General features: G+C 41.0%; 1 protein-coding gene across 1 annotated transcript in view; it reads left to right on the top strand.

Moving 5' to 3' along the window:
• The first annotated feature begins 389 nt into the window (after window positions 1-389).
• bmp2k (BMP2 inducible kinase) overlaps window positions 390-27,190 on the top strand; it is a 43,241-nt gene continuing 16,440 nt past the window's right edge. Inside the window, exons 1-8 of the mRNA XM_047592282.1 lie at window positions 390-1,414; window positions 15,375-15,493; window positions 18,025-18,130; window positions 18,683-18,825; window positions 20,134-20,255; window positions 23,238-23,319; window positions 25,123-25,255; window positions 26,897-27,000. Of these exons, the coding sequence (XP_047448238.1) occupies window positions 1,270-1,414; window positions 15,375-15,493; window positions 18,025-18,130; window positions 18,683-18,825; window positions 20,134-20,255; window positions 23,238-23,319; window positions 25,123-25,255; window positions 26,897-27,000 (954 nt within the window). The 5' untranslated portion in view covers window positions 390-1,269. The remainder of the gene's footprint in view (window positions 1,415-15,374; window positions 15,494-18,024; window positions 18,131-18,682; window positions 18,826-20,133; window positions 20,256-23,237; window positions 23,320-25,122; window positions 25,256-26,896; window positions 27,001-27,190) is intronic.

Raw genomic sequence — 27,190 nt, 5'->3', positions numbered from 1 at the left:
GATTTGTATTATTTTTCTATCATGCGCAATTTAATTCCTTTATTTTCTTATCTCGTCCTGCCATCATTGGGTTTCCATACAATCTCCATTTTTTTAAAAAAAATATAGCATTTATTTTGTACGTACATTATGCTATTAGGCTAACGATTTGTATTATTTTTCTATCATGCGTAATTTCATTCATTTATTCTGTTATCTCTTTTCTTATTCTACCTTTTTTTAAAAATAGCATTTATTTTGTACGTACATCATGCTATTAGGCTAACGATTTGTATTATATTTCTATCATGCGTAATTTCATTCATTTATTTTCTTATCTCGTCCTGCCATCGTTGGGCTTCCATACATTCTCCGTTTACACCAATCGTAACAATGAGAGTGGGCGGGGCCACGTCAGGTTAGGTTGTCACTTCTTCCATCGGGTAAATAACAAACCAGCAGCCACACTCATTCTGAAGCCCTGTCATCTGTGGAAGTCGCGACAAGTTTACCGACAGCAAACCTCAACATAAAAACGACACCGGCAGAACAGGAGGCGCGGGCGACTTCCCTTCAGGGTTTCTGACATGCTGCGGACGCCCACTCGAGTCTTCCCCGCTTCTGACTTTGTTAGCCCACCTGCACCTAGACGGGTATCTGGTCTGGTAGAGGAGGAGAAGGAGGAGGAGGAGGAGGAACCGCTGTGGCTGCTAACTAGCCGCTAAAGTGAAGCAAAGGCTACTCTGGGAGGACCGTCGCTTTGGATATATATTCCCGAGAGTGAGTCATTGCCACCCGCAGACGTGTTTGTCGACGACGGTGCTCATTTGTTGTGCTTCTCCCTCTATTTTTTTTTATTATTATTTTTTTTTTCATTGTTGCTGAGTCCATGCATGCTAACAACGGCTGCAGCCAGCTAGCGTGATGTGTCACGGTAGCTAACGCGAACACATTTTATTTTTTTATTTTTGTTTGTTTTGTTTTTTTTTTGTTGTTGTTGTTGTTCTACGCGAGTGGATGCTACGAGATTTGGGACGCCGACGTGGTGGAATCATATCGCCACGATGCCTGGATGTTAACTTTAATGTCGTTCACACGACGGCGAGTAGTCCCTCCAGAAGAACCGGACGCGGAGCATGCAGGAGAAGAAAAGGGTTCAGATAAGTAGATAGGAGACTTTGGACGCGAGCGACTACACTTCAAACTGTGTGTGTGTGTGTGGGTTAATTCACCACCGATTAGGGATTGCATTTTTTGGTTGGTGTGACAGAGAAAAGACAAAGTTAAAAGATGAAGAAGTTTTCCAGGATGCCCAAGTCCGAGAGCGGTGGGCTCGGAGGGGTGTCCGGGTCCAGCTCTGGAGTCAGCAGCTACTTGGGGAAAGTGTTTGCAGTGGGCCGATATCAAGTCACCGTGGAGGAGCTAATAGCAGAGGGTATGTACACTACATATGCATTAAGATTTGTTTTTTTGTCCTTTTTTTTTTTTTCCCCGAGACACACCCAACATCTCTTGTATGAAGAAAATCTCTCACCCGGACAACTCTAAAAACACACTCCTCCTGCTTTGTTCCCTTTACGAGTTACTAATTGGTTTACACATCACAGTAAAAGCCCAGTTTTTCCCCGAAACATCTGCTCCAGTTCCCAAGAAATCACACACAGCGTGATTGCGTAGTACAATCTAGCCATTTTAAACCCACTCTGTTGATGTTTTGAGGTTTTCGAGTATTACAAAATATTTTTGCTCTTTTACAGCTGTTGAAAATGATAAGTTAGTTTCTCCAAAGACTGAGACACTGCTTTTAGAAAATAGAATAGAAAATACTTTTTTTTATTCATCCCCGGGGGAGAAGGCGAGTGTCCAGTAGCTTGTACGCAAACATACACAGACATCAACATAACATAACAGCAAAATCAACACAAAGCACAGACCAAATAAACAAGTGAAGTTATAAAAAAGAAAGAAAAGGAAATCATAGAATCAATATATAACCCCAAAATATATTCTAAACTTTCAACTCATCTTTGGCTGATGTAACATGTGAACACACTTGTGATGTTCTTTCTTTCTTAAAATGGAAAGTAAATCATTTTCAGAGAGTTCTTCCTACTTTTGTTGCAGAAGTTTGCAGAAATGTGTGTCACTTTTAGGGTGTTTTGCTTTCACTTTTCTGTCCAGTTCATCACAAACCAGCTACATTGTGTTAAAGTCAAAAGTCTTGGTGGATTAGACACATTTAAATTTAGGGATTGCTTGATATTGGATGCAAAATAATAATGTTTACTTATAAATAGCACTAGGCTGAGTTTAATATAACACATTTAGTAGATAGGGGCTCCCTACTTAATCTCTCCATCAGTTTTGGGGTCGTTTCCATCTTGTTTTTGTCCTGAGGTAGTTCTGGTATTGCTTGTACTTAAGTTTTGGGTCATTATCTTGCTGTAGGATGAAGCCCTGACCAACTATACCAGAGGATACTGCGTGTTATTCTAAAACTTTTGACCTGTAGTGTATATAAGAATGTATTAATGTGCATGTCTGTGCACATTAACAACAAACAAAAAAATGGGAAAGAAATAGGTCTATGCAAAAGCCAGAGTGAGAAATAAAAGTGCAGGAAACGTAAAACATACCAGTGCAAAAAAAAGGTGTCTGAGTAGTGTTGGTTTCACGCTATGTACGAGTAACCGTGCATTTTTTAAAAGGTAACATTTAAAACAGTGGCGTTGTACAGTCTGATGGTTGAGGGGGACAAAGGACGTCCTGAATTTTATGTCAACTTGTGCTACTTGAATTAAGACGCACAACGACAGGGCTTCCTGGATGGCGACATGAAGGAAGGACCCGGGCTCGTTGAAAACTTTCCTCTTGGCTTAGCTAAGCTTTGCGTTCAGAGATGTTGAAATATCTCTTTTGCACAGTCTGACAGTCAGAAAATGAGGAAGTGTGGAAACAAAGATGTTTTGCAAACAAGCACGTGGTGCAGTGCTTATCACTTTTTTTTTTTTATTATTGGAAACATACACTCACTTGCCAGTTCGTCTGAACTTAATGTAGATGATGTTGTTAAGTATGTGTTTCAAAACCTGAGGCAGCTGTAGATTCAACTGAGGTTTTGATGTAGAGGGTGGGTTTGTGCTACTTTTGAATTTTATTGTGACCTTGACTAAATAACCCTTTGAGTTTAATTCAGTCCAGTGTAACTTTGTTTTGGTGAGTGTGTATTTGATGTACATATCTGCCTCAGCTAACCCAGCCAATTAAGACGACTAAATTGAGGTTTGTGTAGCAGGAGGTTTAAAATTTTCTCCCGTGAGCAATGATAGTTCTGGACAAAATCTCTTAATGTGGTGATCAGCTACGCCCAGTTCATTTTAAATGGAAAATCACATAAAACAAATTTGACAGACATTAACATATTTTGGCTGCTAGTTAATATCATTACCAAACTCATGATCAGTCTTTGTAAGCCACCGTAAACAACAAAATACTTTAGACGTGACAAGCACGTCTCTTCGAGTAATACTACACTGTAAACATGCTTGGTATAAACCTCTCCCCCCTTCACTCTTCCCCAAATGACAAAACAAAACAAACCCTTCCTGCAAGCAGTCATGAGTCTGTGTCATCATGTAATCATGTGGTTATGGCTGGCTGTGCTACCAGAAGCACAAGGTTACACTGTGACCTGTGCTTGTCAATCTGTTCCAAGGTGAGAGCTGCGCAGTTAATCAAACGACACGTCACTTCACTTGCAGTGTCTGTTGCATGTAAAAAGAAAGGAAATGCTGTAGGAAGTCTGAAAGCAGAGTGACATTTGATTTAACGTGGAAGGAGCGGTGTAACTTAACTGACGACATTGTGGAAGTAAATCTTTAGGTCTTAAATCTGTGTCAGGTTTTAGGGTTAACAGTCATTTCAGGGCTTATTGAAATGAACGAATCGTTTTACGCGTAAAAAAGAAAGACGTGTGATCCGCACGCTTCGAAAAAGGTTAAAGGATAGAGGTCAAACCTTATTTAGAGAAGAATAACTGCAGCAAGTTAAGTTTACCCCACATTTGTCCTCTAATGGGTAGAGAAGTACGGTATTTCAGTTTCAGTGTGTGCTTGAGCAGAAATAAAACGTGTGGCATTTGAAAATACCAAAGCACTCTAATAAAATAACCACAGCTAAGAGCTCATTTGTTTCCACCCTCCTGCTTCTCCACTTGCATTTGGGACGTGAATCAACTCTTAAGACATGGAATGAATGTTTTTTATATATATATATATATAAATATTGCACTTGACAGTGTCATGGGTGCATAGGGACCTGAACACGCGTACTGCCTCTAACCACCAACCAGTGGCTGCTGCATTTTGCATTGCTTTGAAGGTTTGTGGTTTGACGTCCCCCTGGCATTTCACCAGTGCTGGTATCTCTCTACTCACAGATTTACTAGGCTGGTAGAAATCAAAGTTAACATTTGAGGTTATGTTTACCTGGCATGGATACATGCTTGCTTCTTTAGAGCTTCTTTTTGAACAATGGTGCACGTTCACCAAGAACCATTGCAGGAATACACATTGCAGCTTTTTTGTTGCAGTGTGTTTAAAGTGAAAATGAAACTCAAATCAATTGATGAGTTTGCCATAAATTTAGTTTTTTTTTTGTGTGTGTGTGTGTGTGCAATTTGAGGCTTGTACAGTCATTATTGTAGGACTACTGCCCTCCTCAGAAAGTGTTCTCAAGGTCTGACGAGGCCAAACCACAGTGTAAACCAATGCTCATATTGATGTATTTCTTCACATATTTTTATTCTTGCCAGATAAGAGATATTTATTTTTCAGAAAAGACTTCTGGATAGGTTCAAAAGTCGTCTGATCAAATCTGTGTACTAGGGTCCGACCGATATGGATTTTTTTGGGGGCCGATACTAGGGTATAAAAAATTCTGATAACCGATATATCGGCCAGTTAATTTTTTTTTATGTATTTATTTTTTTTACATTTTTCACTTGTTACAAAGATATAAGTTGAAGGGAGATATTTACAAATACTTTCATTATCACTTGTGTAGAATAACCGACGTCATAAGTTAAAAAAAAAAACACAGTCTGTGCGCTCCTGAAAATAAATATAGCCCATAACGGGTTTTGCATAGCAGTGACTCGTTATGCTAATTTTCTCTGGGCTTATCTAGTCTGAGTGAGCGTAATATTACTTTGAGGTAATGTAACATTACAGTTCTGTTTATTGTGCCATAACTCACTCAGTTAAAGTGATTAGCAATTTTATTTTTAAACTAGGTTACCCTGGAATACACTGATGAAGGCCTAATGACCCCAAAACGTAAAACATTAAAGTGATACCATCGTACAGACTCAAGTGTGTGGAAGGTTCTTGACTTTTCCAGCACCAGGTGAGGCCTCCTACAGATAGAAGCTGGATTATCCTAACGTTAGCTTTCTAAAATATCAGTCAGGCATGACAGACACGATGAGGCATGTCATGGGAAATGGGATAGTTATTATTTAAACTAGTTCTAAACTTACTAATGATGCAAATAATGTGATCTTAGCTTCTGGCCGATTACCGATTATTCTCTAATGTCTATAATTGGGCCCTTACTGTTTACACAGGTTTGATCAAACCTACAAACCCGTGGCACTGGGTCACTGGTGTGATTGTGGTCGAAGAAGCGAATGGGTCATGTGATGCTTTTGAGTGGCTCATCTCCCTTTCCCTTATTCAGCCGTTATCCAGCGGCCGTATCACTTTAATGAAAAGCACGAGATTCTCTTAAAGCCGAGCAATTTGTGTTTTCTGGAGTAGACAAACGTATCATTTTGGTACGATCAGGTTCCTTCTCCCCCCCCACATACGCTCAAAAGGGGGACTTTTATCAGACTCTGAAGTTCTCTTGATACGATGCGGTTTTCCCATAATCTGTCAGTTCATACACTTAGTAGGAACGCAGTCATTTCCCTCTACTCAAGTTGAAGCCTCTGTGGTTTCTTTTGAGCTCTGTCAGCGCGCTCTCTTCAAGAGGAGCACAGCGGTGACGTGTAGAGACACTTTATCTCCATTAAACTCTTATCATGCAACCTCCGGCTTTTTCTTTTTTCTTTTTTCTTTTTCCAGAAATGCACAGAAAATTTATTTTGAGAAATCATGAATTTGACAAATGTAGTGTACTTGGCTTAGTATTTCACGCACTTCTAACTAAAGATTACACCATCAATCACTACTGCTCCTACTAGTGACGTTTAGTTTTTGCTGAAATAGTTGTGGACAGGTATCGAATGAGTTCGTCCCAGTTGGTGTCGTTTGCAGTATCGTTGACTTTCGTCAACCGTAATCCAGCATTTGTGTATATTGTGTTAGAATTCAGACAAAAAAAAAGAAAAAAAAGTTTGTTTCCACGTGATTGCAGCTTTATTTGATGCGTTAAACATACTTTTAAAGAAAAATGAACAAAGCCTGACAGGCTGCTTCCAAACTAATCACTTCTGTGCCTGCAGTCTGAATATTTCGCCAGACTATTTACAGAGCAGTTACAAAGCGTTTAACAGAACTGCCCCAGGAACATGTCTTGTTGTCAGCTTCGCTTGCATAATAGCCCTGCAGCGACTGATATTTTATCCTCGACCGACCATCAGTTTAAACGGCTGCTGTAGCTACCTCCCACTGTGCTGTAGGTGCAAGTCAAACGGTTCGTGCTTGCATGTGTTGGTAGATTCAGAAAATGTCACAGCTTCTTTATCATTAACAGGAAGACCTTGGCTCATGGTTTCACTTCCTATTTTTGCAGTTTTACGGGCAGATTAACAACAAGGCTCATCACCGTCTGCTCTAATTAGGGTCAACTCTTCACAGATTTGCAAACTTCATTGTTCTTTTGCGTTTTAAGTGACACGCGACAAAAAATAATGTATTTTTATGAACGTGCTGACTTCACGCGTGTGTGTGCTGTTTGCTTGTTGTCAGCAGGATGTTAAAACACGCACAGCAACGCTCGTGGGACTCGATGCGTGCCACAAGCTCAAGAGATCATGGCATTGTGAGCATGTACCCGGTCTTGGTGTCGGAGACTCCCTGACCACGACAAGCAACCGATCACGTAAACAAGAGAAATGCAAACACTGTTTCCATGCAAACAGCTGCTGTGTTCACAGTGAAACACGTGGCTTTTCACCTTGTCCTTTGCCACTCGTGAGCTGGGTAAACACTCTTTTAGCCTCTACACTTGGAGGAATTGGCAGGGCAGAGTTATGGATATTAGTTTATGGGATAATATTTTGTGAAATACTTTTTGAAGGCTGAAGTCGGATATGAAGTAAATATACTGTACACATCTGCTCTCTCTTTTGGGTCTCACACAGGAAGATGAAACGAAACCATTGTCATGGTATCAGAAATGGCAATATTTATCTGAGATGGAGAGAAGGATGTTGTTTCGACTGTGATGGTGGACTGCATCAAGTTACCGTGCTCTGTTCAGGCTGAAAGAGCACTACATTAAAACAAAGCAAGATCACATTGCAATGGAGGCCTTGCTCAGATTAAGCTGGAGGTTGCATCTATACAGTCAATGTCAATAATGGCAACAATTTAGTTGCTGTTAAGTGCAGAAACAGGGTTCCTTCAAGGTTTTATTGTAAATCTATTGTTTAAATGTCTCGCGCACAAACCAAAATCCTTTTGATTTGTTTATAATAAAATAAAATAAATGCAAGATGTATTTGCTTGTCTTCATAATGACTCAAAAAGGGACACCATCGGTCATTGCAATGCAGGTCACTGCGTCCCTTTTGATAATGTTTTTTGAATGACCCATTTGATCCTCCCTCTCCGCCAGGGGAGGGGTGGTGAGAATGCATCTCATCTACATTATTAGCATACTGTACTGGTGATGAATAGGCACATTGTACCCCCTTTGTTGCCTTATTCTAGCACCCTAGAAAGAATGCTGGTACGATGGCGCTCTCGGTCCCGTGATTGGTATCACTGCCTTTGTGCTTGCTCATTGAGGCCTTTCTGTGTCTGCGTCTCTGTGTTGCCGACCGCTCTCTCTCTCTCTCTCTCTGTGTGAAGCTACTAATGAATTATGTTCTGCCCGTTCTCGATCGTCCGATTTGAGGAAGGCACGAAGCCAAATGTGGGAGTGACCTAGAGTCATGTGGAGAGATGGCAAAGAGAAGGAACATTAATTTGAACGTCCACTTCAGTGTTTCGGTTTCTTTTACGTTTCTTTGGTTGGTATGTTGACAAATTGTGGAATTTTTGACTCCCTGAAAGCTGTATGTACCCTACCCTTCCTTTTATTACCAGGAATTGTGAAAAAGTGAGCTTTAATAAACATCTGAGTTCAGCTGCAGTGTGATGAAAGGTGTTCCTGACCTCGAATGACCACAGCTTTTATGAATGTGCTCCCGTGTTGGTCAGATGCGCTTGGTTCAGACGTCTTGTCGTAGAATGAGGACGGTAAAAGATGCTTTATAATAGAAGACAGTTGTAGTTAGAAAATATACTGATCCTGTCACACATTCCTCACAATGATGAACAATAGACTTCTTGTGGATAGTAATCTTGTAGTATCTATTCATGCTGCCAGTTTCGTCATAACTGCCACTTTGTAAGAAGACGTCTTCCAGCATCTGGCGAATGTGTCATTTTGATGTCAGCGCAGACATTAACATTTTTAGTGCGTGGACGCATTATTATTTGTCATAAATATTATGTTACACGTTAAATATATTCCTTAGATCAAATGAGCTGCTATCTGACCTGCTCCTACACATTTGTCAAACCTAAGTACATGCTGGAAACCGAATACAGGCTTATCTAAGTTCACTTGAATGCATGACTACGCTCCATGATGACTGACTGCCTCACTCTTAATGAGTAAGACTGTGACCAAGTTCAACTGACGTATCTCACCGTTCTGCAAAACTAACATTTATCACTTAATGAAAGTTAGTTTTTCTTCCTTTTTTTTTTTTTTTTTGTTTAACTTTCTTCTGGAAATTTACTGCACATAAGAGTTTGTGTTCATACTAAATTAAATGGGAAGAGAAACTTTTGAACTTGCTGGGTGGCACCCTGGAAGTATTATTGCTGATTCACCAGTGTTCAGCAGTCATTATTAGCTTAGAAGCAAAGCAGAGGTTACTGATATTTTTCTCTTTGTGGCCACCAACACACCTGTTGATGAGTTTGATGCCAAATGATGACAAGAAGTTGGTGAACGTCTGTGAGCACGCTTCAATTCAGTTAACAAGCCATTTACACACAGTTTGTTAGTGTTAATATCAACTGAGTCACGTTAGGTTAATGTTTTAATTATTATATCATATTTAAATTATATATTTATATATAATTCTATTCATATATTTAGATTTGTTATATTTAAATCTGAAAATAGACAGTGTAGCGCGTCTTACGAGGTGTGAAGATGGAAAGGTCCGAAAAATCAAGCAGCAGAACGAGAAGACTTGTGCCAAAATAAGGTGCCGTGTCAGTTTTGTTTTATGGTGACAAGACGTCCCCGATTTCTGGGGACAGCCCCCGTTTCGGATGACTTGTCCCCCGGGCTATATCTGTCCCCGAAAATGTCCCCAATTTTAGCTTTTTATGAATGAGGAAAAAAAGACTGCTATTATTACGGCAGCCGGTCGCGCTGCTATTGGCATCACAGACATTAAAATATCCTTAAATAGGAATAAATGTGTCGAAATAGATGAAACCGTAATTGTCCCCGTTTCTTCATTTCATGTTGATAACATCTCTGAGCTGTCCCCAGATTTTCACATCAGCAGGCAGCGCTAACATGGGGCCATGCAAACCTGTTTTGCAACTAGTGTGGGATTATTCTACAATATTTACTCATCATCACAGTAAAAAAGTCGATCCGTAGTCAATCTACTGCCTTAATTCCTCTCTCAACCAGTAGAAAATGTTGTGAACACGTGAAAAAAAAAATTACATGATATCATCAGAGTTTTGTAAAATACCGTGATAAACCACCGTCTCCTACCACTAACAATCAGTTAAGAGTTTCTTAAAGCTACTTTTGAGTTGTGTTTTTGGTGCAAACATGAAACTGCAGTTAAGCACTGGTACTTACTCGCAGGTGCTTCTGTTGTTGCAATGTATCACCCTCATCTGTCCACCCCCCCCTCTCCTTTCTGCCTTTCACAGTGTCAATATAAAACCTCCGAAGCAGAGCGACTTCTGTCTGCTGATGTAGTTGTGAACGTTGTTGAAGTAAAAAGTAGGAGAGCTTCTCAACCCGCTGTCATCTGCGCCTTTTGTCATTCACCTGAGTCGAAGGAATTCGGACCGATTGCCGCCGTCACGGCTCCTGGGCTTTAGGCATAAATTGAAGTGGAATAAATCGAATGGGACGGGGGAGTTGTAGTCCAGGTTGACAGTGTTATGAGGCATGCCGCAAACTGTAGCGGTGTTTGCAGTTCTCACAGACGGGAAAGGGGAGACTGTGTACGCCAAAACTGAGATGCAGCACAGTGAAGACGGTCCAGCTGTATTTGTGGTAATTAAAACAAACTCACGGATTTAAAACTGGACTTTGAGGTTGAGTTTTCTTCGAGACGTCTCACCATTCATCCAAGTAGCTTCAGTAGAATCAGATTGATCAGAATAAAACTAAACATATGTACAAAGCCCTCGCCACCTGGAGTGTTGAATACAGAACTAACTTGCTTAGTTTCATTATTTTTTTTTCAGTCGATGAAAGGTTACAAGAAAAAATGTTTATAAAAGAGTAATTCAAGAATTTACCAAGTAGCACTGGTATAATTCTTCAGTAGAATCAGATTGATCAGAATAAAACTAAACATATGTACAAAGCCCTCGCCACCTGGAGTGTTGAACACAGAACTAACTTACGTAGTTTCATTATAGGACTTTTTTCTTTTTTAGTCGATGAAATGTTACAAGAAAAAATGTTGATAAAAGAGCATTTCAAGGATTTACCAAGTAGCACTGGTATAATTCATGAAGCCTTTTGTGTGCGGGGTTCCCCTCAAAATGACCTTCAGTTCTTTGTTTATTTCCTTCAGTAAAGGTTTCAGATAAATCTCAGGGGGAATGCCTTTTTCCACTGCGGCATATTCATTTCCATCAGGCTTTATAAGGTGACAACAATACAAATATTATTGAATGTCATTTACGACGCATACCAGACTCTGGGTTTACAGTTTACAGTGTGTGTCCTCCACAGTGATAACTTCAAAATGCAATCAGCGCACAGGATATAACAAAGTTATGAGGTTTGAGTCGTGAGGTTTTTGGCTGTTTGCGTTGGCAGAAGGAAAAGGAAAATTAAATCTTGGTCTATAGACTTTACAGTTTGGTTAGATTAACTCTAGTGATGGAACAGGTGCTCATAATGAGGAATGCAATGCTATCTTGTTTTGTTTCCTCTTGGAGGGTTGCTGAAAATGCGCGAGCTGAACTTTTCCACTTTTGATATAGTAAATTTGATTTTTAGTCTTCGAAGTGTCCAGAGAAAACATGCAAGGTGGTGTGGTGTTCTGTCAGGAAAATGCTTAACAGCTGCAGAATCTCTCAGCGACTCTCTAAAAGCAAGTTTGTGTCTATTTTTAGGTGCAAGCGTTGCTTCAGTGTGACTTTTGGTGACTTAAAAAAAAAAAGAAAAGGGAAAAAAGCAGATTATCAGATTGTCATTAGCCTGAAGTGGGTTATAAGGGCTTGATGTTTGCAAACTGATAATGTCTAGAGAGCATCGAAAAGCATCGAAAAATCTCCCTTTGGGGGCCCTGAATATGTGCTTCCTTTAATAAAACCGACATATTGTATGTTTTTTGCACATATACAGTATGTGGCAGGCTTAATTTTATTGCATGAGTTTCAGTTACCAAATAGTATTTTGACCACTATGGTCACTAGCCCAAGAACAATAGCCTTTCCTCCATTTAATCTTTAAAATACCAAATCTCAGAGGATTTGCTTAAACCCACGGGGATCAAGTAAAATCAAGTCGGTTTCGGTAATTAGCAGGGGCAACTAGCTGGCAGTTATGCAAACTGTCAGAAGCCTAAATGTTTGGTAATGGAAACTAATTTCCTACTTTAACTGTGAAAAAAATGCTGCTCGTCCACACGAGGAGTTCAGCCAAGTCGGCGTGTTTTGTTTAGATGAGTCACTTAATTTGTATTGATCAGTTCAAGTTAAGCAAAGCGTCGGGAGTTTCCAAACGAATGGGTCCAGTCAGAGTTCAGTGCTAAATGTCTTCTTTTAACTTCCTTTGAGAAACATCTGAAAACATCATTATTGGACAACGTGGACCTTTAGCTTCTGTTTTGCTGATTTGCAGACTTTTTCAATCAGAACTCTACATTGCTGCAGAACTTCATAATAATATTTCTAATGTTGTCTGGAACATGTAACTTCTCATCACTGGAAATGGCAACACTCACTCGTACGTCTTAGATGCTGCAGAAGTATTGTACACTATTCGTGTTCGAGTTTAGCTGTTGCCTTTTTAGGGTTTGTGTTTCTTTTGAAAGTTTGCCCAGATGAGACCTCTCTTTCCAAATTTTATTGTTATGAAATTACGCATGAAGGGAAAACAGATGAGATTTGTAGGTGAAAGGGGGACAGAGAGCAGTGACTACTACAGTTTCATCATTCGAGAAAAGAAAAAAGCCACTGCATTTAGAAAACCACTCAGCTTTTTGTTGCAAGTTCTAATATTCTTACCTCCTGCTGTAATACTGTGCCACCACTGGCCAGTTTAAGTCTTTTACAGCTTGTGACTCCTGTCTTCTAGTCTTACAACTGTGGAGATTTTAGGTGAATTGTTGTGAGTTCGTCTTAGGGAATAGGGGCCTCAAGCAGGAAATACTTGAGCCCATTCTAAAGGTTCTCTCAAAAGAAATACCCCCCCTCTTAAAAGTAAGTCTAGAGCTGAACGCATGGCATTGAGTTCTTTATAACGAGTCACATTTATAGCGTTCACATCCATAACACATTAAATACAGTGTTATGGATTTAAAAGTGAGAGACATAGAAATCTGGAGAGATAAAACCCAGTCGGGTCATTGAGTGGTTTGTTATTAAAGATGACGTCAGACTTCAGAGGGAGAACATCTGTGCCTTGAGCTTGAGCAGAGACTATAAATGTAACACTGCAGCATGTTACTAAATAGGGCGGGGGTGTCGCTACAGATATTCGTTGAACGATTCGATTTGGATTCACAAGTCTCTTATTTCGTCAAATATGCACTCCTTTAGGCCCTGTTCAGACCATGTGTTCAGCAATTCGATCACAAGTGAGCAACTTTTAGCACCTGTGTTCACACCTAGCGTCAAAATGCATCTCCACATGCGTCCTCAACCAGCACTTCAGATACAGTCTTAGTTTTCTGCTCTGTGTGCAAGTAAACACTGACATCATTCGTCATAAAATCATTTGTTGTTCAGTTATGGTGGACACTGATAAGATTTTATTGATATCAATGCAATAATAATTTCTGCTTATCAATCAGCTTCTTTTAGAAAAAGCAGGCGTTCGTGGTTTAGTGTAAACAACAGAAATTTTATTGAGTTTCTAAGAGATAAGAGCTTGGAAAAATAGGAAATCGGTCACTGGATCCTCACTAGCTCTGCTGAGACTCAGCAGCAGCTGCACTTGTTGACCAGAGATTGTCGAACACGCGGCACTCTCGGTATTTAATGCCACGCATCGCCGACAAATGTTTCAGCGTGTTGGTGGCGTTGCCGCCCTTGCTTGAAATTACGGTGCCGTATAAATTGCTCGTTGTGCTGCTGCAGTCCCTTCCACACTTTCGACCATTTCAGTCTCCTTTCCTTGTCGTCACGTGATGTGAATGACGTACTTTGACGTAAAGATTCAGCACAAAAGTAATTGAGGAGAATCTATAAGCATGAAGGCTAATGAAATCGCTGAATTGAACCAGTTGGAACTGGTTCTTCTAAAGAAATCGCTTCTCAACACCCATCGCTATTGTTCAGTGAGTTGAAGATTTCTCAAAGCGAAACTATGTGATTTTTTTTGTTGGACGGCGGCCGGTTGTCAGAGAAGCCAGACAGACAGCGTCCTGTACAGTGCGAGAGCATTTGGGATGTTTTTTGGCGTCCCTCGTTTTTGTCCTGAAAGTTTGTATGCTGAGCACAAAAGCCCCTGGAAAACAAATCATTCCATCTAAAGCCACTCAGCAGAATAATGCACTCAATAGCGTAGCACTTCCGTGGCTGGCATAGTCATGGGAGTCGACAAAAGCCCCAGGATGGTGATGTAGTAAGAACCTGATCCTGGAGAATGCAACCTCATCAGCAGGCACACATGAAGTAGCCTGGTAGGCTACCACGGTGAAATATTACGTTTCTGGCGACAGAGCCAGAATTCCTCTTGGTTTTACCATCCGGTGTGTAGATACAAAAGCTACATATCCCCATTAATTTATGCAGCATTGTTCTTTTCTGATCCTTTCTCATTTCCCTGACAGGTTTGTGTTCCCCTATTTTAAAATTTTGCAAACGAGGTATCATTTAAAGCAGCAGATTTTAACAGCTTCCACTTGATGTTCTATAAATTGCTTGTTTGTCTCACCAAAAGTACTGGTGTTTTTATAATTTATCTATATTCGGCTGACCCTCGCCATCACTTTGCGATTCATGGTAGTTTCTCCTTATCACCTGCAGCTCTGCAATAGCAGGTTTTTTCCGATGTCTCATTAGCTGCCTGTTTTGTGCAGTAAAATGGAACCAGCCACCCTTTCTAATCTGATAATGTCTGCTACAGTAACTCTCACTGTTGTGAATACACACAAGTAAAACTTCAAATTGTTTGTTTGCTTTGCCGTGACTTTCAGTTCCACCGTCCTCGCAGAGGTTCGCGAATTCTTTGTACTCGTTTATGCTACGACATCCTCAAACAGCAGAATATGGAAGGGCTGTTTAAATGTGGTGTGGACTAGCTCTTCAGTGAAGGGTTGTGCTCATTCGCTCGGCTGTTGTGAGGTAACCTTTAAAGCGACAAGCACGCTATTATAGATCTTTCTGTCTGTGGACTGGCCAGCGAACTAGCCAGCGATGCCCATCACTCAATGACCCAGTGAACCAATCCTAATCAGACCAGGAAGCGTCCCATCACATGTGCAGAACGGGGACGATACCTTCTGGTTAAACATTCACGTTTCTGTTGACCCTTGACTTCCTTTAAAGTAAATATTTCACTACTGCCAAAAATCAGCTGACTCAATGCAACTCCTGCTTCTTATGTGTTTTTCTTGTAAAACATCATATGTACTATATATTGGTGTCCACATTCACACCCAGTCCAACCTCATGTGGTGAGATCTAAGCATGCCAATGTAATGCTGACTCTTTTACCTTTTCCAGGAGGCTTCTCGGTGGTGTTCCTGGCTCGTACGCACAGCGGCGTCCGCTGTGCCCTCAAAAGGATGTATGTCAACAACGTCCCAGACCTGAATGTCTACAAGAGAGAGATCACTATCATGGTGAGCGAAGAATAACTGTGTCATTTGCTGTACTTAGATACGTTATCATCCAGCGAAGCCAAAGTCTTCCTGCTTGACTTTATTGTGAGAGCTTTGTCATTGACCTGCATTAACATCAGATGGGTTACATTTGCCTTAGTGACATGAGGCTTATCAGAGATGCAAATGAAGATTTCCTCGTAATCATATCCCATATTTTGATTGTGGTGTTCTTGTTATTTTGTATTTATTTTTTCGTTGAATTGGGACAATGTACGTTAATCAACGTTGATGTATTAGTCATCAGTGTAAATGTGCTGAACTTCGCACAAATGCTAATTTTCAGCTGTAGTTCTAAGGAAGGAAGCTACACAACACAAACGCAGAAGACAGTCATACAATACTTACAGAACCAGACGCAGATAGACAATGTCAGGACACAGTATCGAAAGTCAGATGGTATCGAAACAGACAATATTATGACAAAGCGTTTGACTCACAGTTATTAAAAAAAAAAAACATTAATGGAGTATGCATCAGATTAAGAAAACTATATAGGCTACGTGAGTACACATAGCATCTGATTTATTTTTAACCGGTGTTTGAGGTTCTTTTTAAAAAAGTAAGTAGTTGTCACAGTTTCCGATGTGCGTTGGTAACTTGTTCCAGGAATGTCTTCCCCTTACAGATAAGACCATTTAGGAGAATTTAGTCCTACACCTCGGTACATTACTGTCACTACTAGTTACAGCTCTGGTTCTTTGTCCTTCAGTGTTTTTTCTCCGGGTGAATTCATTCGGTGGTTGGGGGACAAAACCATTGAAAACTTTGAAAATGAGATAAATGATACATAAAGGTTTCATAGCAGTCTAAAGAGAGATTTGATGGGTTTTACTGTACTTTCTTTTGCATGTGTCCAGGTTGAGAAACAATCATTTATGTGTGAAAATATCATGGCATGCATATAGACTTGATGGTCCTATATGATAGAAGTTTAGATAGATTGAATTTAATGGTGTTTGCGTTTTTTTTAAGATGTTCTTTAAATGATAATTTGTATCAAAAAACGATTTAGACTCTTGCATCAAGTCTGTTTCCATTGACTGCTACAGATGGTTACTAATTCTGGATTTAAGCTGTATTTCCTCCACACCCTTCCCTGGCTGAAAAAAAAAACACATTTGTCCAACTTTTTATGCAGAGACGGCTTCATTTGCACTTTAAGGCACTGTACTCATGATATGAAAGTTTCTTGAGGGCGTTTTCAGTTTTCTAATTTAAGCGCAGTGTTCTTTGAATGAAATGGGACACAAGCGCCATAAAGACACATTCTCTCATAAAACAAGACGCATATAATGGCTTTATTTCATCTCATTACTCATCCAGGTAGCTGGCATTTCCAGTCTGCTAAGAGCAAAGGGCCTCTGGCTGTGGACTGGATAGCATTGTGTTAATGCACCTGGTCTATTGATAAATACTTGGCGCTTGTATGATTACAGTCGATGTCTAATACTCTCTATTATTCTGTAAACTCACAGACGCGTACGAGTTGGCCAGAAGCAGATGTTTTGAACGTTCTCCCTCCTATGTTGGCGAACGACCGAGCCGTTGAGGCAGCTTTGTGCGTTTTGTTCACTGGCTCATCATCTGGAACAATGTGCAACACCCATCCACACGGGCCCGTGGGCTGACCTTAAACACCGACACAGTTCTGGCCTGTTGCGACGTAGCCTTAGGTGTGTCGGTTTCCACAGCACGCAGCCGTCCCTCGACTGTAATGCGTTTAACCGCCAATAAACAAACACGGTGCCGCTTGAGTCCGGCGAGCGGATCAGGTTAAGAAAGATTAGCAAAGTTAAGAGATCAGCAGAGAGTCTAAGAACATGAGCGAATACAAAAACATTCTTGACACACACACACACACACAGTAGCTTGACTGCAGCTGGGTTGTTTTGTTTTGGATGAGCTCTGCATGGGTCTGGTCACGGTTTTGGTCTGTTACAGTCTTAAATTAGCTTTTCCCAGATTTATACTTCTCATAGGTATAAACATTTTGCAGCAAATGGACTGTTATTGGACGTAATTACATATTTTTTATTATTATATGAGGTTATACGTGTTCTTTTTATTCTTAAACGCATCTGATTCCAGTGTAGTACTGTGCTGCATACACAACTGAGCAGAGCAAGATTTCAGACTGTGTTTTTCTTGTTTTATTTCATTTTTTTTCTTCTTTTTTTGATTGTATATCAAGAAGCTGCGTCCCAGTGCCAAACAAACACAGCAGAAGCACTCGACATGTCCAAACATGAATGCACATATGCTGAAAGGAGCAAAACAGTGTGTGCCCAGTCCAATAAATCCTTTCCCGGTCCATCAATCACAATCTATCACCAGTAGTTGCTCTGTTTTTTTTTATATAGTTTCTTTGTGTTGACGGTTTATTCAAATGTTTTATTTCTAAAGATGTACAGCTTCCATATTTCTTCCTTTGTTGTCAATGTCTCCGTCTTTCTGTCCTGATCACACCCATGTTTTCATTCCATCTGCAGAAAGAGCTGTCGGGCCATAAGAACATTGTTGGATACCTGGACTCCACAATCAATGCAGTATCAGATAGTGTATGGGAGGTCCTTATCCTCATGGAGTACTGTAAAGGTAAAGCCTCTCTATTTGTTTTGACTTTAAAAAAATAAATAAATAAATAAAACCACTGTATTTTTTGTGTTTTATACTTTTATTCCCAGTTACTGAGTAAATAATCCATTTATTGTTTTATTTTACTAGATAATCCTTTTTTTATTTTCTATTTTAATCTAATCTTATTTTATTGTATCTTTATTTCTGCTTGTGGTTTTTAAGTGTGTTTCTTTTATGTGCAACTAAGCTACTGTGACCAAGTAATTCCCCTCGTGGATCATTAAAGTCTGTCTGAGTCTGGCTTTATGGGTTTGTTGCCTCTGTCTTTGTCCAGCGTCCGTATCGATCATGCCGGTTCAGTGGCTCAGCGTGTCTGTTTAAAAGGCTGTTTTAAGCAGTTTTGCCCTCAGTGGGCAGCTTTACATGTAAATAACACTCGGGTTACTGAGACTTAACAAGTTGTTGGGCCGCTCTGTTTGCCAAACACGCTGACTGGTTTTGGTTTCCCAGTCTGAAATGATGACCCGTGTTGAATCCTAAAGCTGCCCCTGAACGTGTTTTTTTCCACAGCTGGTCAGGTGGTGAAGCAGATGAACCAGCGGTTAAACGTGGGCTTCAGCGAGGCCGAGGTCCTCCACATTTTCTGCGACACCTGCGAGGCTGTGGCCCGCCTGCACCAATGCAAGACCCCCGTCATCCACAGAGACCTTAAGGTGAACACACGATTCAGCCTTCTCTCTCTCAATTTCTTCCACCAATAAAATCTCTCTCGCAACTGTTTTCTTAATTTAACTATATAAATTAAAGTAGAAAACTTGTTTCTCCTCCACCTGCAGTGTTTTCTAATATTTCTGCTTCTTCTTCTTGCTCATCTTCCACTTGCAGTCTGCAGCAGTTGTCCACTTCGACTTTTAATTGAAGGGACTTTAAGAACAGATTTTAAAATCTGGGGCCAGATTTACGCTCATTCTGCTGATGTTTAGAGGCTCCCCGCCCGGGTTGAATTCTCCTCCGTGTCCCGTCAGTGGGCCGCTGTCCTCTGTCCAGTTGGACAAGCCTCTAAACAGTGCGGTCCCTTCAGCTCCACAGACCTGTCCTCTGTTTGCTGACTATCTGTTCAAGCCTACGCTGCTTACATAACATTGCAAGGACACAAAAGACCATGGAGGCCCAGTCACGCATCGCCAGGGGAAGTGAGAGTGCAAAAAAGACCCTTAACCCTGAACTGTGAACAGATTGAGACTCTCTCTGTCCCGCTTTCATTCGCTCGGTTTTCCCTAGGACAGTTTTTAAGCCTCTTTACAGTCTCCTCATCTTGTGTCACATCGCACAAGATGAGGAGAGAATCACCTTAATCGCTTTCTCTTTTCTTGTTTTAATGTCTTGTGCATTTATTTTTTCTTTCAACCTCTCACATTCTTGTCTCCCTGTTTCTTTCTGCCTTCTCTAACACCTCCAGGTGCATGCACGTCTTTCTAGTATGTACCCAAACATTCTTCCTACCCATCTTTGATGATTTTGTGTTGTTAGTCAAACTTGGTGTATTTTTTTCATAAATGTCCATCATCCACACTGTAGCAGCCTGCGTGCCTTTTATGTTGATTGGTATTATATTCGTAAAAATGTATAGGGATTATATACAGACATACATTGCAGGTGTTTGTTTTGGCCTCTTTAACCCACCCCTCAAGTCCCAAGCATTTCTTTTGTTTGGACAAGAAAAAGGACACTCACGGAGGACAGAGGACACACATTGACTCTGAGCAGGTTCACAATGTAAAATATTAAACCTCGCTCACACAGTTGCACAAAAACAAAAGCTCCGGTTGTGACGCTGTAAAAAGAGTAGACGTGTACTTTCCTTTTCAGTAAGAGCTAACATGTTAGTTGAAAACTTTTGCCGGTATTATTTTACTTTGTTACAAGGTTCTTGGCCTGCAGCTATATTATTGGCTTAATAATGTTGACGTTATTTTTTTCATTATTAAAAAGTCTAATATCTCTGCTTCTTCTTTTACCAGGTTGAAAACATCCTACTGAACGACCAGGGAAATTACGTGCTGTGCGACTTCGGCAGTGCCACTCACAAAGTTTTGCTGCCACATAAAGACGGAGTGACGGCTGTGGAGGACGAGATTAAGAAGTAATATTCTGCATTGGACTGAGTAAAAGTTCAAGTTCGGGTGTTGTGTGCGGTGGAACACGGTTACTCCGGGTGCTCGAGATACATGAGACACGCATAAGAATTTGCAGCATTTCTTTCATTGCATGGTTAAAATTGAGCCTTGGGATTGTTTACCCTTGGACTGGATGGAAATTCCTCAACAGCTTGTAGTTTCCAATGTGGTTTCTGATTCTTCTCAGTTCCTGAAGTTAGTTTGTTGAAACTGGCCCTTATACTAAGCCAGAATTCACAACAGTGGGACTTCCCCAAAATGGAGAGCGGCCATCATTGATGCACCTGTGTTTCTGATACTAGCTCAAACCAAAATGTGCGTCTGGTTGTTGTCAGATACAAAGTTACACTCAACGTCTGGCTCCGTTTGTTGGTTTAGTCTGTGTGTCTCGCATGCAAAATATCAGAACAGCTCAGTTACACAAAAAATACCTCAGCATCACTTCATCCAAAAATACACACGCTGCTGCGAACGCATCACAGTGCACTCGGTTTTAGTAACCGCTTTAGCTTCCCTGCGTCTTATTCAGCTGTAAGCGTATGTATCTCATTTGTGTCTAGTCAAATCACAGCCGCCCAGTCAGCTCAGGCCTGTTAACTTTCCCACATTTACAACGGCAATAAAGTGCAGCGTTTGGTGCTATTATCAGATTATATGACCGTGTGTAAACTTCTTCATGACAACGGCCATTAAAAGCAACACATCAGGCCTTTGAACTATTGTGACTCATGAGGCTTTTGCGTTTTCATAAATCAGCTGTGTTGATTCCAAACAAGGACAGCTGGTTTGGATATTATAAGAATGATTTAGATTTATTTATTTATTTTATTTTTTTTTTAAAGGGGGGCTGAACTAGGATAACCTTTGTCAGCAGTTTCTGGTTCTTTTTTTTCTGTCCATCAGTCAACAGAAACACACACGAGTTATTAAAGTAAAATGTGCACCCTTAATTAAGCAAACAGCAGTGACGTACGCTTATCCAGGTCTGGGTTGCAGGGACGGCCCTCTCCCCGGCCACTTCCACCTGCTCCTCCGAAAGAACCCCCAGGTGCTCCTAGGCCAGACGGGAGATATAATCCCACCATCGTGTCCTGGTCTGCCCTCGGGGCCTCCTTCAGGTGGGACATGCCTGGAACATCTCAAATGGGAGGCGTCCCTGTTAGATGCCTGGACCACCTCAACTGACTCCTCTGGACGTGGAGGAGTAGTGGTTTTACTCTGAGCTCCTCCCGTGTGTCCGAGCTCCTTACTCTACTTCTAAGGCTGACCCGGCCACCCTGCCGAGGAAACTCTTTTTCGGCCGCTTGTATCCGCCATCTTCATGGCCATAGGTGAGGGCTGGAACATAGATTCACCGGTAAATTGAGAGCTTCGCCTTTCGTCTTAGCTCTCACCGGCTCAGACCGGTTAAGCGCCTGCATCACTGCAGAAGTCGCTCCAATCCGTCCGTCGATCTCCATCTCCGTCCTGCCCTCACTCGTGAACGAGATCCCGAGATACTAGAACTCCTCCGCTTGAGGTAGGGCCACCTCGCCAACCTGGAGTGGGCAATCCATCCTTTTCCAACTGAGGACCACTGGTCTCAGACTTGGAGGTGCTGATCTTCATCTCAGTCGCTTCACACTCAGCTGCCAGCCTCCCCGGTAAGAGCTGGAGGTCGTAGCTCGATGAAGCTGAAGGGACCACATCATCCTCAAAAAGCAGGGAGGAGATCGTCCGATCACCGAACTCGACGCTGAAGACTAAAGAATCATGCTGTTGCAAAAGTTACAGAAGTAATTGCAGGAAAAAAAAAAAAAAGAATAATAGCCCAATCACAATAAAATCCCTTTTATAACCACCTCAATCAGGACAGACTGGCCTCATCAGAAGGGATCATAAATCAATTTAAATCAAATTGATAGGGAGGCATTAAATGATTTATAGGCCCTGTTCAGACCTTGCTCTAACATCTGTCCTGGACAGTCTGGTCCCAAGTGACTAGCTTTTGCTATGCATGTTTTAATATGTTTCTTTAAATACGTCTCCAGCCAACTCTCTAGAACCGATCTCAGTTTTACACTCTGTATAAAAATAAACACGACATCATTTGGTTCACAGGAGAATCTATTAACACCGTCCGTCTTCTTCTGTCGCTGCATCAGAACCATTAAATCGGCTGTTTTTGATGCACACGTTAAGCTATTATTTATTGATCACCACCCTCATGTTAGGAATTTTAGTGACCTTACAAAAGTCTGATTATGACTCCAACCCTGGACGTCTCCGTAGGCGCTGTAATCTCTGGCAATAAGGGCGAATAAAGACATCTGTTATTGAGGGAATATGTAGCTTTCTCATACGTCAACATGCATGCTGTCCGCACAACCCTACGCACTTGTCAACAGGTTCACTTCTGATTGATGACTCTTGGTTACGTCACCCCATGTCTTGTCAGATTATTAAATTTAGTGTTCCAGTAGGCCGCTCAGTTGGAATTTATTATCTGCTTGACATCAGTGACGTTGAACACACACTGTCCACTGATATAGCCAGTGTGAAAGGATCTGATTTTAGGGAACAACCAACAAAGAGTTACGACTTGAATCTGCAGTTCCTCTCAGTTTACGAAGTTAAAAGCCACTGTGGGGCTTTTCGGCTACAACATTTGGTTTGACCCAGATATCAGCCAAAAAAAAAAGATGTACCTATTCAGCACCAAAGAACAGGACAGTGGCCGAACCAGATAAAGGTTTGTGCATATAGCACCTAATGAGCCATCTGATCCAAAACACCTTAAAATCTTCACCAGGTGATAAGAAGCACGGCTCAACACTATTTTCTCAGTGTGTTGTGCTCACAACAACATTTTATATAGTTGCCAAAGAATCTACCATCAGACACTGAATGAGAAACAAGTGCCTTCCTCTTTCCTGTCATTGACCAATTCCTCTTGTCCTTTTTCACAGGTACACAACTCTTTCATACCGGGCTCCGGAGATGATTAATCTGTATGCAGGAAAAGCCATCACCACTAAGGCTGATATATGGGTAAGGGCTTACTTCGTACCTTGTGAGTGTGCACAGAATATGGGTGTTTGCTATGCATCCTGCAGGGCTGGTTTGTCCCGGCAGTACGCTGTGCGTCACTCTGCCCCGACAGGTTCCTCCTCTAGCCGTCATCTCTCTCCTGGCTCACTTCAGGCTGTTTGCCTTCCCCAGGGCTGCAGCAGTATTTCTTTCCGTCATAAAACATTAAGTAACACGATTCCCAACAAAGCCAGGACTCCTTCTCGTTTATTCCTCCCTTCCCGCTGCCTTCCCCCTTCTATCTTCCTCTTATTTGAGGTAATTAGGCCCAGTCGACGACCTTGATAAGCTTCTGTGAAATTGGCCTCTGCTGTTGTGAAGGTGTGAAACAGAGACGCAGGAACAAATGCTTGGACGGCGGCCACTTTGAGGAGCAGTGTAAATTATGATGGGGCACTTAGTGCTTGTTAAACCCTGTACTTGTACGTGGGCATTTTCATGTTCTCGGAGTCTAACCGTCAGCATTCATACAAGTTATACAAGTGTGTACATTGAGGAGGAATAGACTAAATGTGGTTTTGGTACTAGGAAGACTACTTTTGTGGGACTTAATCAGCATCAGACTGTAAACGCTTGTGGAGTAGAAGACGGTAAAAAATATCTATCTTCAGATCTGGTCAGTTTCAGAGTCTGAATGGTTTGGGGAACAACAACAAGTCGTGATGACTCCGAATTCCACAGATCTCAGTCCAGTTGAACATCTGTCCTGGACAATCAGGCCGATCCAGAGAGGCCCCACTTTGCAACTTGCAGGGCTTGATTTTTCTGTTGCCAGATACCACAGAACAGCTTCAGAGGTCTAGTGGAATCCCATGTCTTGAATAGTCGGAGATCTACACAATATTAAACTGAGAGTTTTCGCTGACCCACTCATTTAGGTCCAACGATTGGACACTCCAATCCTGCTATCAGCATAGAAACCAGAGTCATGGGTGGTGTTTCCTTACAGTAAATCTATGACATACTCTTTTTTTTTTTTTTGCACAATATGTCAGTCTGTAAAAGGAAGCAGTCACTCCCATCGCTCGTCACATTAATCCCAAAGTTGAGCTGAGTTCAACCTTGTCACTAAAGCCCCTGTCACATCGCACCTAAAACCCAGCAATCGACCTGGGATTTTATCAGCTTGGCTCAGCTCGACTCGGCTGCAATGTGAACAGGAATGCTGCGCCGACCCGCTGGTTTACACAGTTACGTTGATGTACCTGCCTGTCGCGTTCTGATTTTGTCACTGTCAGACTGTGTCATTGTAGAAGCTCCAGGGCTGCGAGCAGCTCGAAGACAGAGCAAAGTTTTGGTCTACTCCCATAAGAGACCGAGATTTTTGTCCATTTTTTCAATCAAAGAAACCAAACGTGTTGTTACACAATCGTCGTTTGGGAAATCACACTGGGGAGCACAACAAAGGCGGGTCGACCGGGTCTGAAAATCCTGTATCGTGTTTTCAATTTGAAAGGGGTATGAAAGATTTTTCACTCATCATCTCTACATCTAGTTGAATTTCCCACGTGTACACTCTCTTAATTTGTTTTTTGATTTAATATATTTTACTAATTGAGTGTCTTTGAGTTGCAGACACAATGTTTTTTCTTTTTTTAAACTATAATGTTGTAAGGATGTGAAAGTTCATGCTGAGAATATAAACAGTACCAAAAAGTTGAGTATCATGTTGGCACCAGCGTTGAACATTTCAAGCCCGACCCGCCACTGAAAGCGACTGGATTCAAGTGTCATTTACCAGATTGTGTGTGTTTTTCTCCACAGGCACTTGGATGCTTGTTGTACAAGCTATGTTTCTTCGCACTTCCATTTGGGGAGAGTCAAGTTGCCATATGTGACGGAACCTTGACTGTTCCAGATAACTCAAAATTCTCCTTCAAGTTGCACTGCTTAATCAGTAAGTTGTTTAGTGGTTTAACACGCTCAGATTGTGTATTGATTTTGGTGGAATCATGACATGAGAAACACTTATCATCAGTGCTCGGCAATGAGTTGATTCACAATGAAAATGATACGACAAACATGTTGTATTGTGACTTACTGTTCACCAAAAGGTCTACGTATTTATGTAGCAGTGCACCACCTTTAAGTGCTTGCATGCTTCTGCAACACAGTTGCTGTGTTTCCATTACACCTAAAAAAAAAATGTGCAAAACCTAAATATCGCAATACAAAACTGGTAATGCAAAGGCCTACATTTTGAAACAACTATTTCCAAAACAAGATATCTCCTTGGACACCTTGTTTTGCCAACTACCTTTGTATATTTGTTCATAATGCAAAGTTTTGTTTATTTTATTTTATTAGATAATGTTTATTTTCATTTCATTTTGTCTTTATTTTTACTTGTGGTTTTTAAGAAATGAGACTTTAAGAGAGTTACAGCTCATTCACCTTTCAATGGAAACGCGTACAAAGCACAATTGTACTACATCGAAATTTCAGAAATATCACTTTTAATTTGAGAAAAACGGAAACGCAGCTACTGATGCTACTGAGCTGAACAATAACAGGAGTAACACCAGAAGAAGAGCATCACTTGTCAGTAGAAATGAACAGTCAGGCTCGTGTCACGCTGTGTGGTACTGGTCCAGAGATCTGTTCTGGTTGAGGAGAGCAGCCTGTTCTCCAGCTGTCCAGTCGAATTTCATGTATCATTGTAGTAATGTTAACCCCTGATAAATATTTGCGGTTTAATGTTTCATTCTTGTGACTGATTGTTCTCGACATCATAACAAACCCAGGCTTCCTTCCATCTGTGCCCTGTCTTGTCAAACAGTGTGACTCTGGAAAAAGAGCAGCTGATGTTTTCTAATAATTAGTTGTGTTTTGTAGTTGGGTTACGAGCTAGCGCTGTTTTTACTGTATGATTCGTTTCCTGCTGTCACTACAGATTTCAAGAGCAGTTTTAATAACCATTTTACTGACAGCCAGGGAAGTAACGTGACTACATTCATTTGGTGTTATTTCCTTGTTGTGTAGTTACTGGCAAAACTTTGACATGTTGCTGAATCAAGAGAAACATCCACAGGAGAAGTGGTTTTATACATATTTTTAAAAAACAAGAAGTCTAATAACTCAAATAGACTAATTTTAGTTGGATTTCTTTTTAAAAGGCATGTTTAAAGTCCGTATTATACAGCTTAACTGTGGGCTTGACTGTGCTGAAATGTTGTTACTAAAACACTTACACATAAAGTTTGAGAGTTTGTGGTGTTTTTCAGATACTTCTCATCAGCTACATTGTGATTTCCAGTTAATTTACCAATGTTTTGTTAACACTCTGGAGTTTTTCTGAGATACATTCACACAACCTGAGCCTGTTTAAACCAGTCAAGGGCAGCGAGTAATGACAGCCTTGTTTGCTGTCAAGTCTTTTTTTTTTTTTTTACTTCCCTAAATATCCGGCTGTTGCTGCTTCCTTTTGTAAAATACTGGTCTAACTGCTCCCTCAAGTGGCCAAAGAGAGAAGCTGCACACATTAAATTGGACCATGTTTTTCTAATCAACATAACAACATCATCTCTGTCTGTTCCAGGATATATGCTTGAACCGGACCAGGAGAAGAGACCAGACATTTACCAAGTGTCCTACTTTGCCTTCAAATTGGCTGGAAAAGACTGTCCAGTGCCTAATCTCTTTGTAAGTGACCGGAATAACGATGCCATCAGCTGGTCTTCAGCCTTCACACACGTACTTAAATAATGTTTTTGTGCCACTAAAAATTACCTACATTTCTGCATATAAATGACTCAAAACATCAGAGGATTTTCAATCAAATCAAACAAATGAAACAGAAATATTATGACTTTGTACATATCTGTGAGTTACA

The sequence above is a fragment of the Mugil cephalus genome, chromosome 8 (assembly GCF_022458985.1).
Source record: "Mugil cephalus isolate CIBA_MC_2020 chromosome 8, CIBA_Mcephalus_1.1, whole genome shotgun sequence".
Lineage (NCBI taxonomy): Eukaryota > Metazoa > Chordata > Actinopteri > Mugiliformes > Mugilidae > Mugil > Mugil cephalus.
Note: the sequence above shows the minus strand (reverse complement) of the source record. Positions and strands in the feature narration are given on the sequence as shown.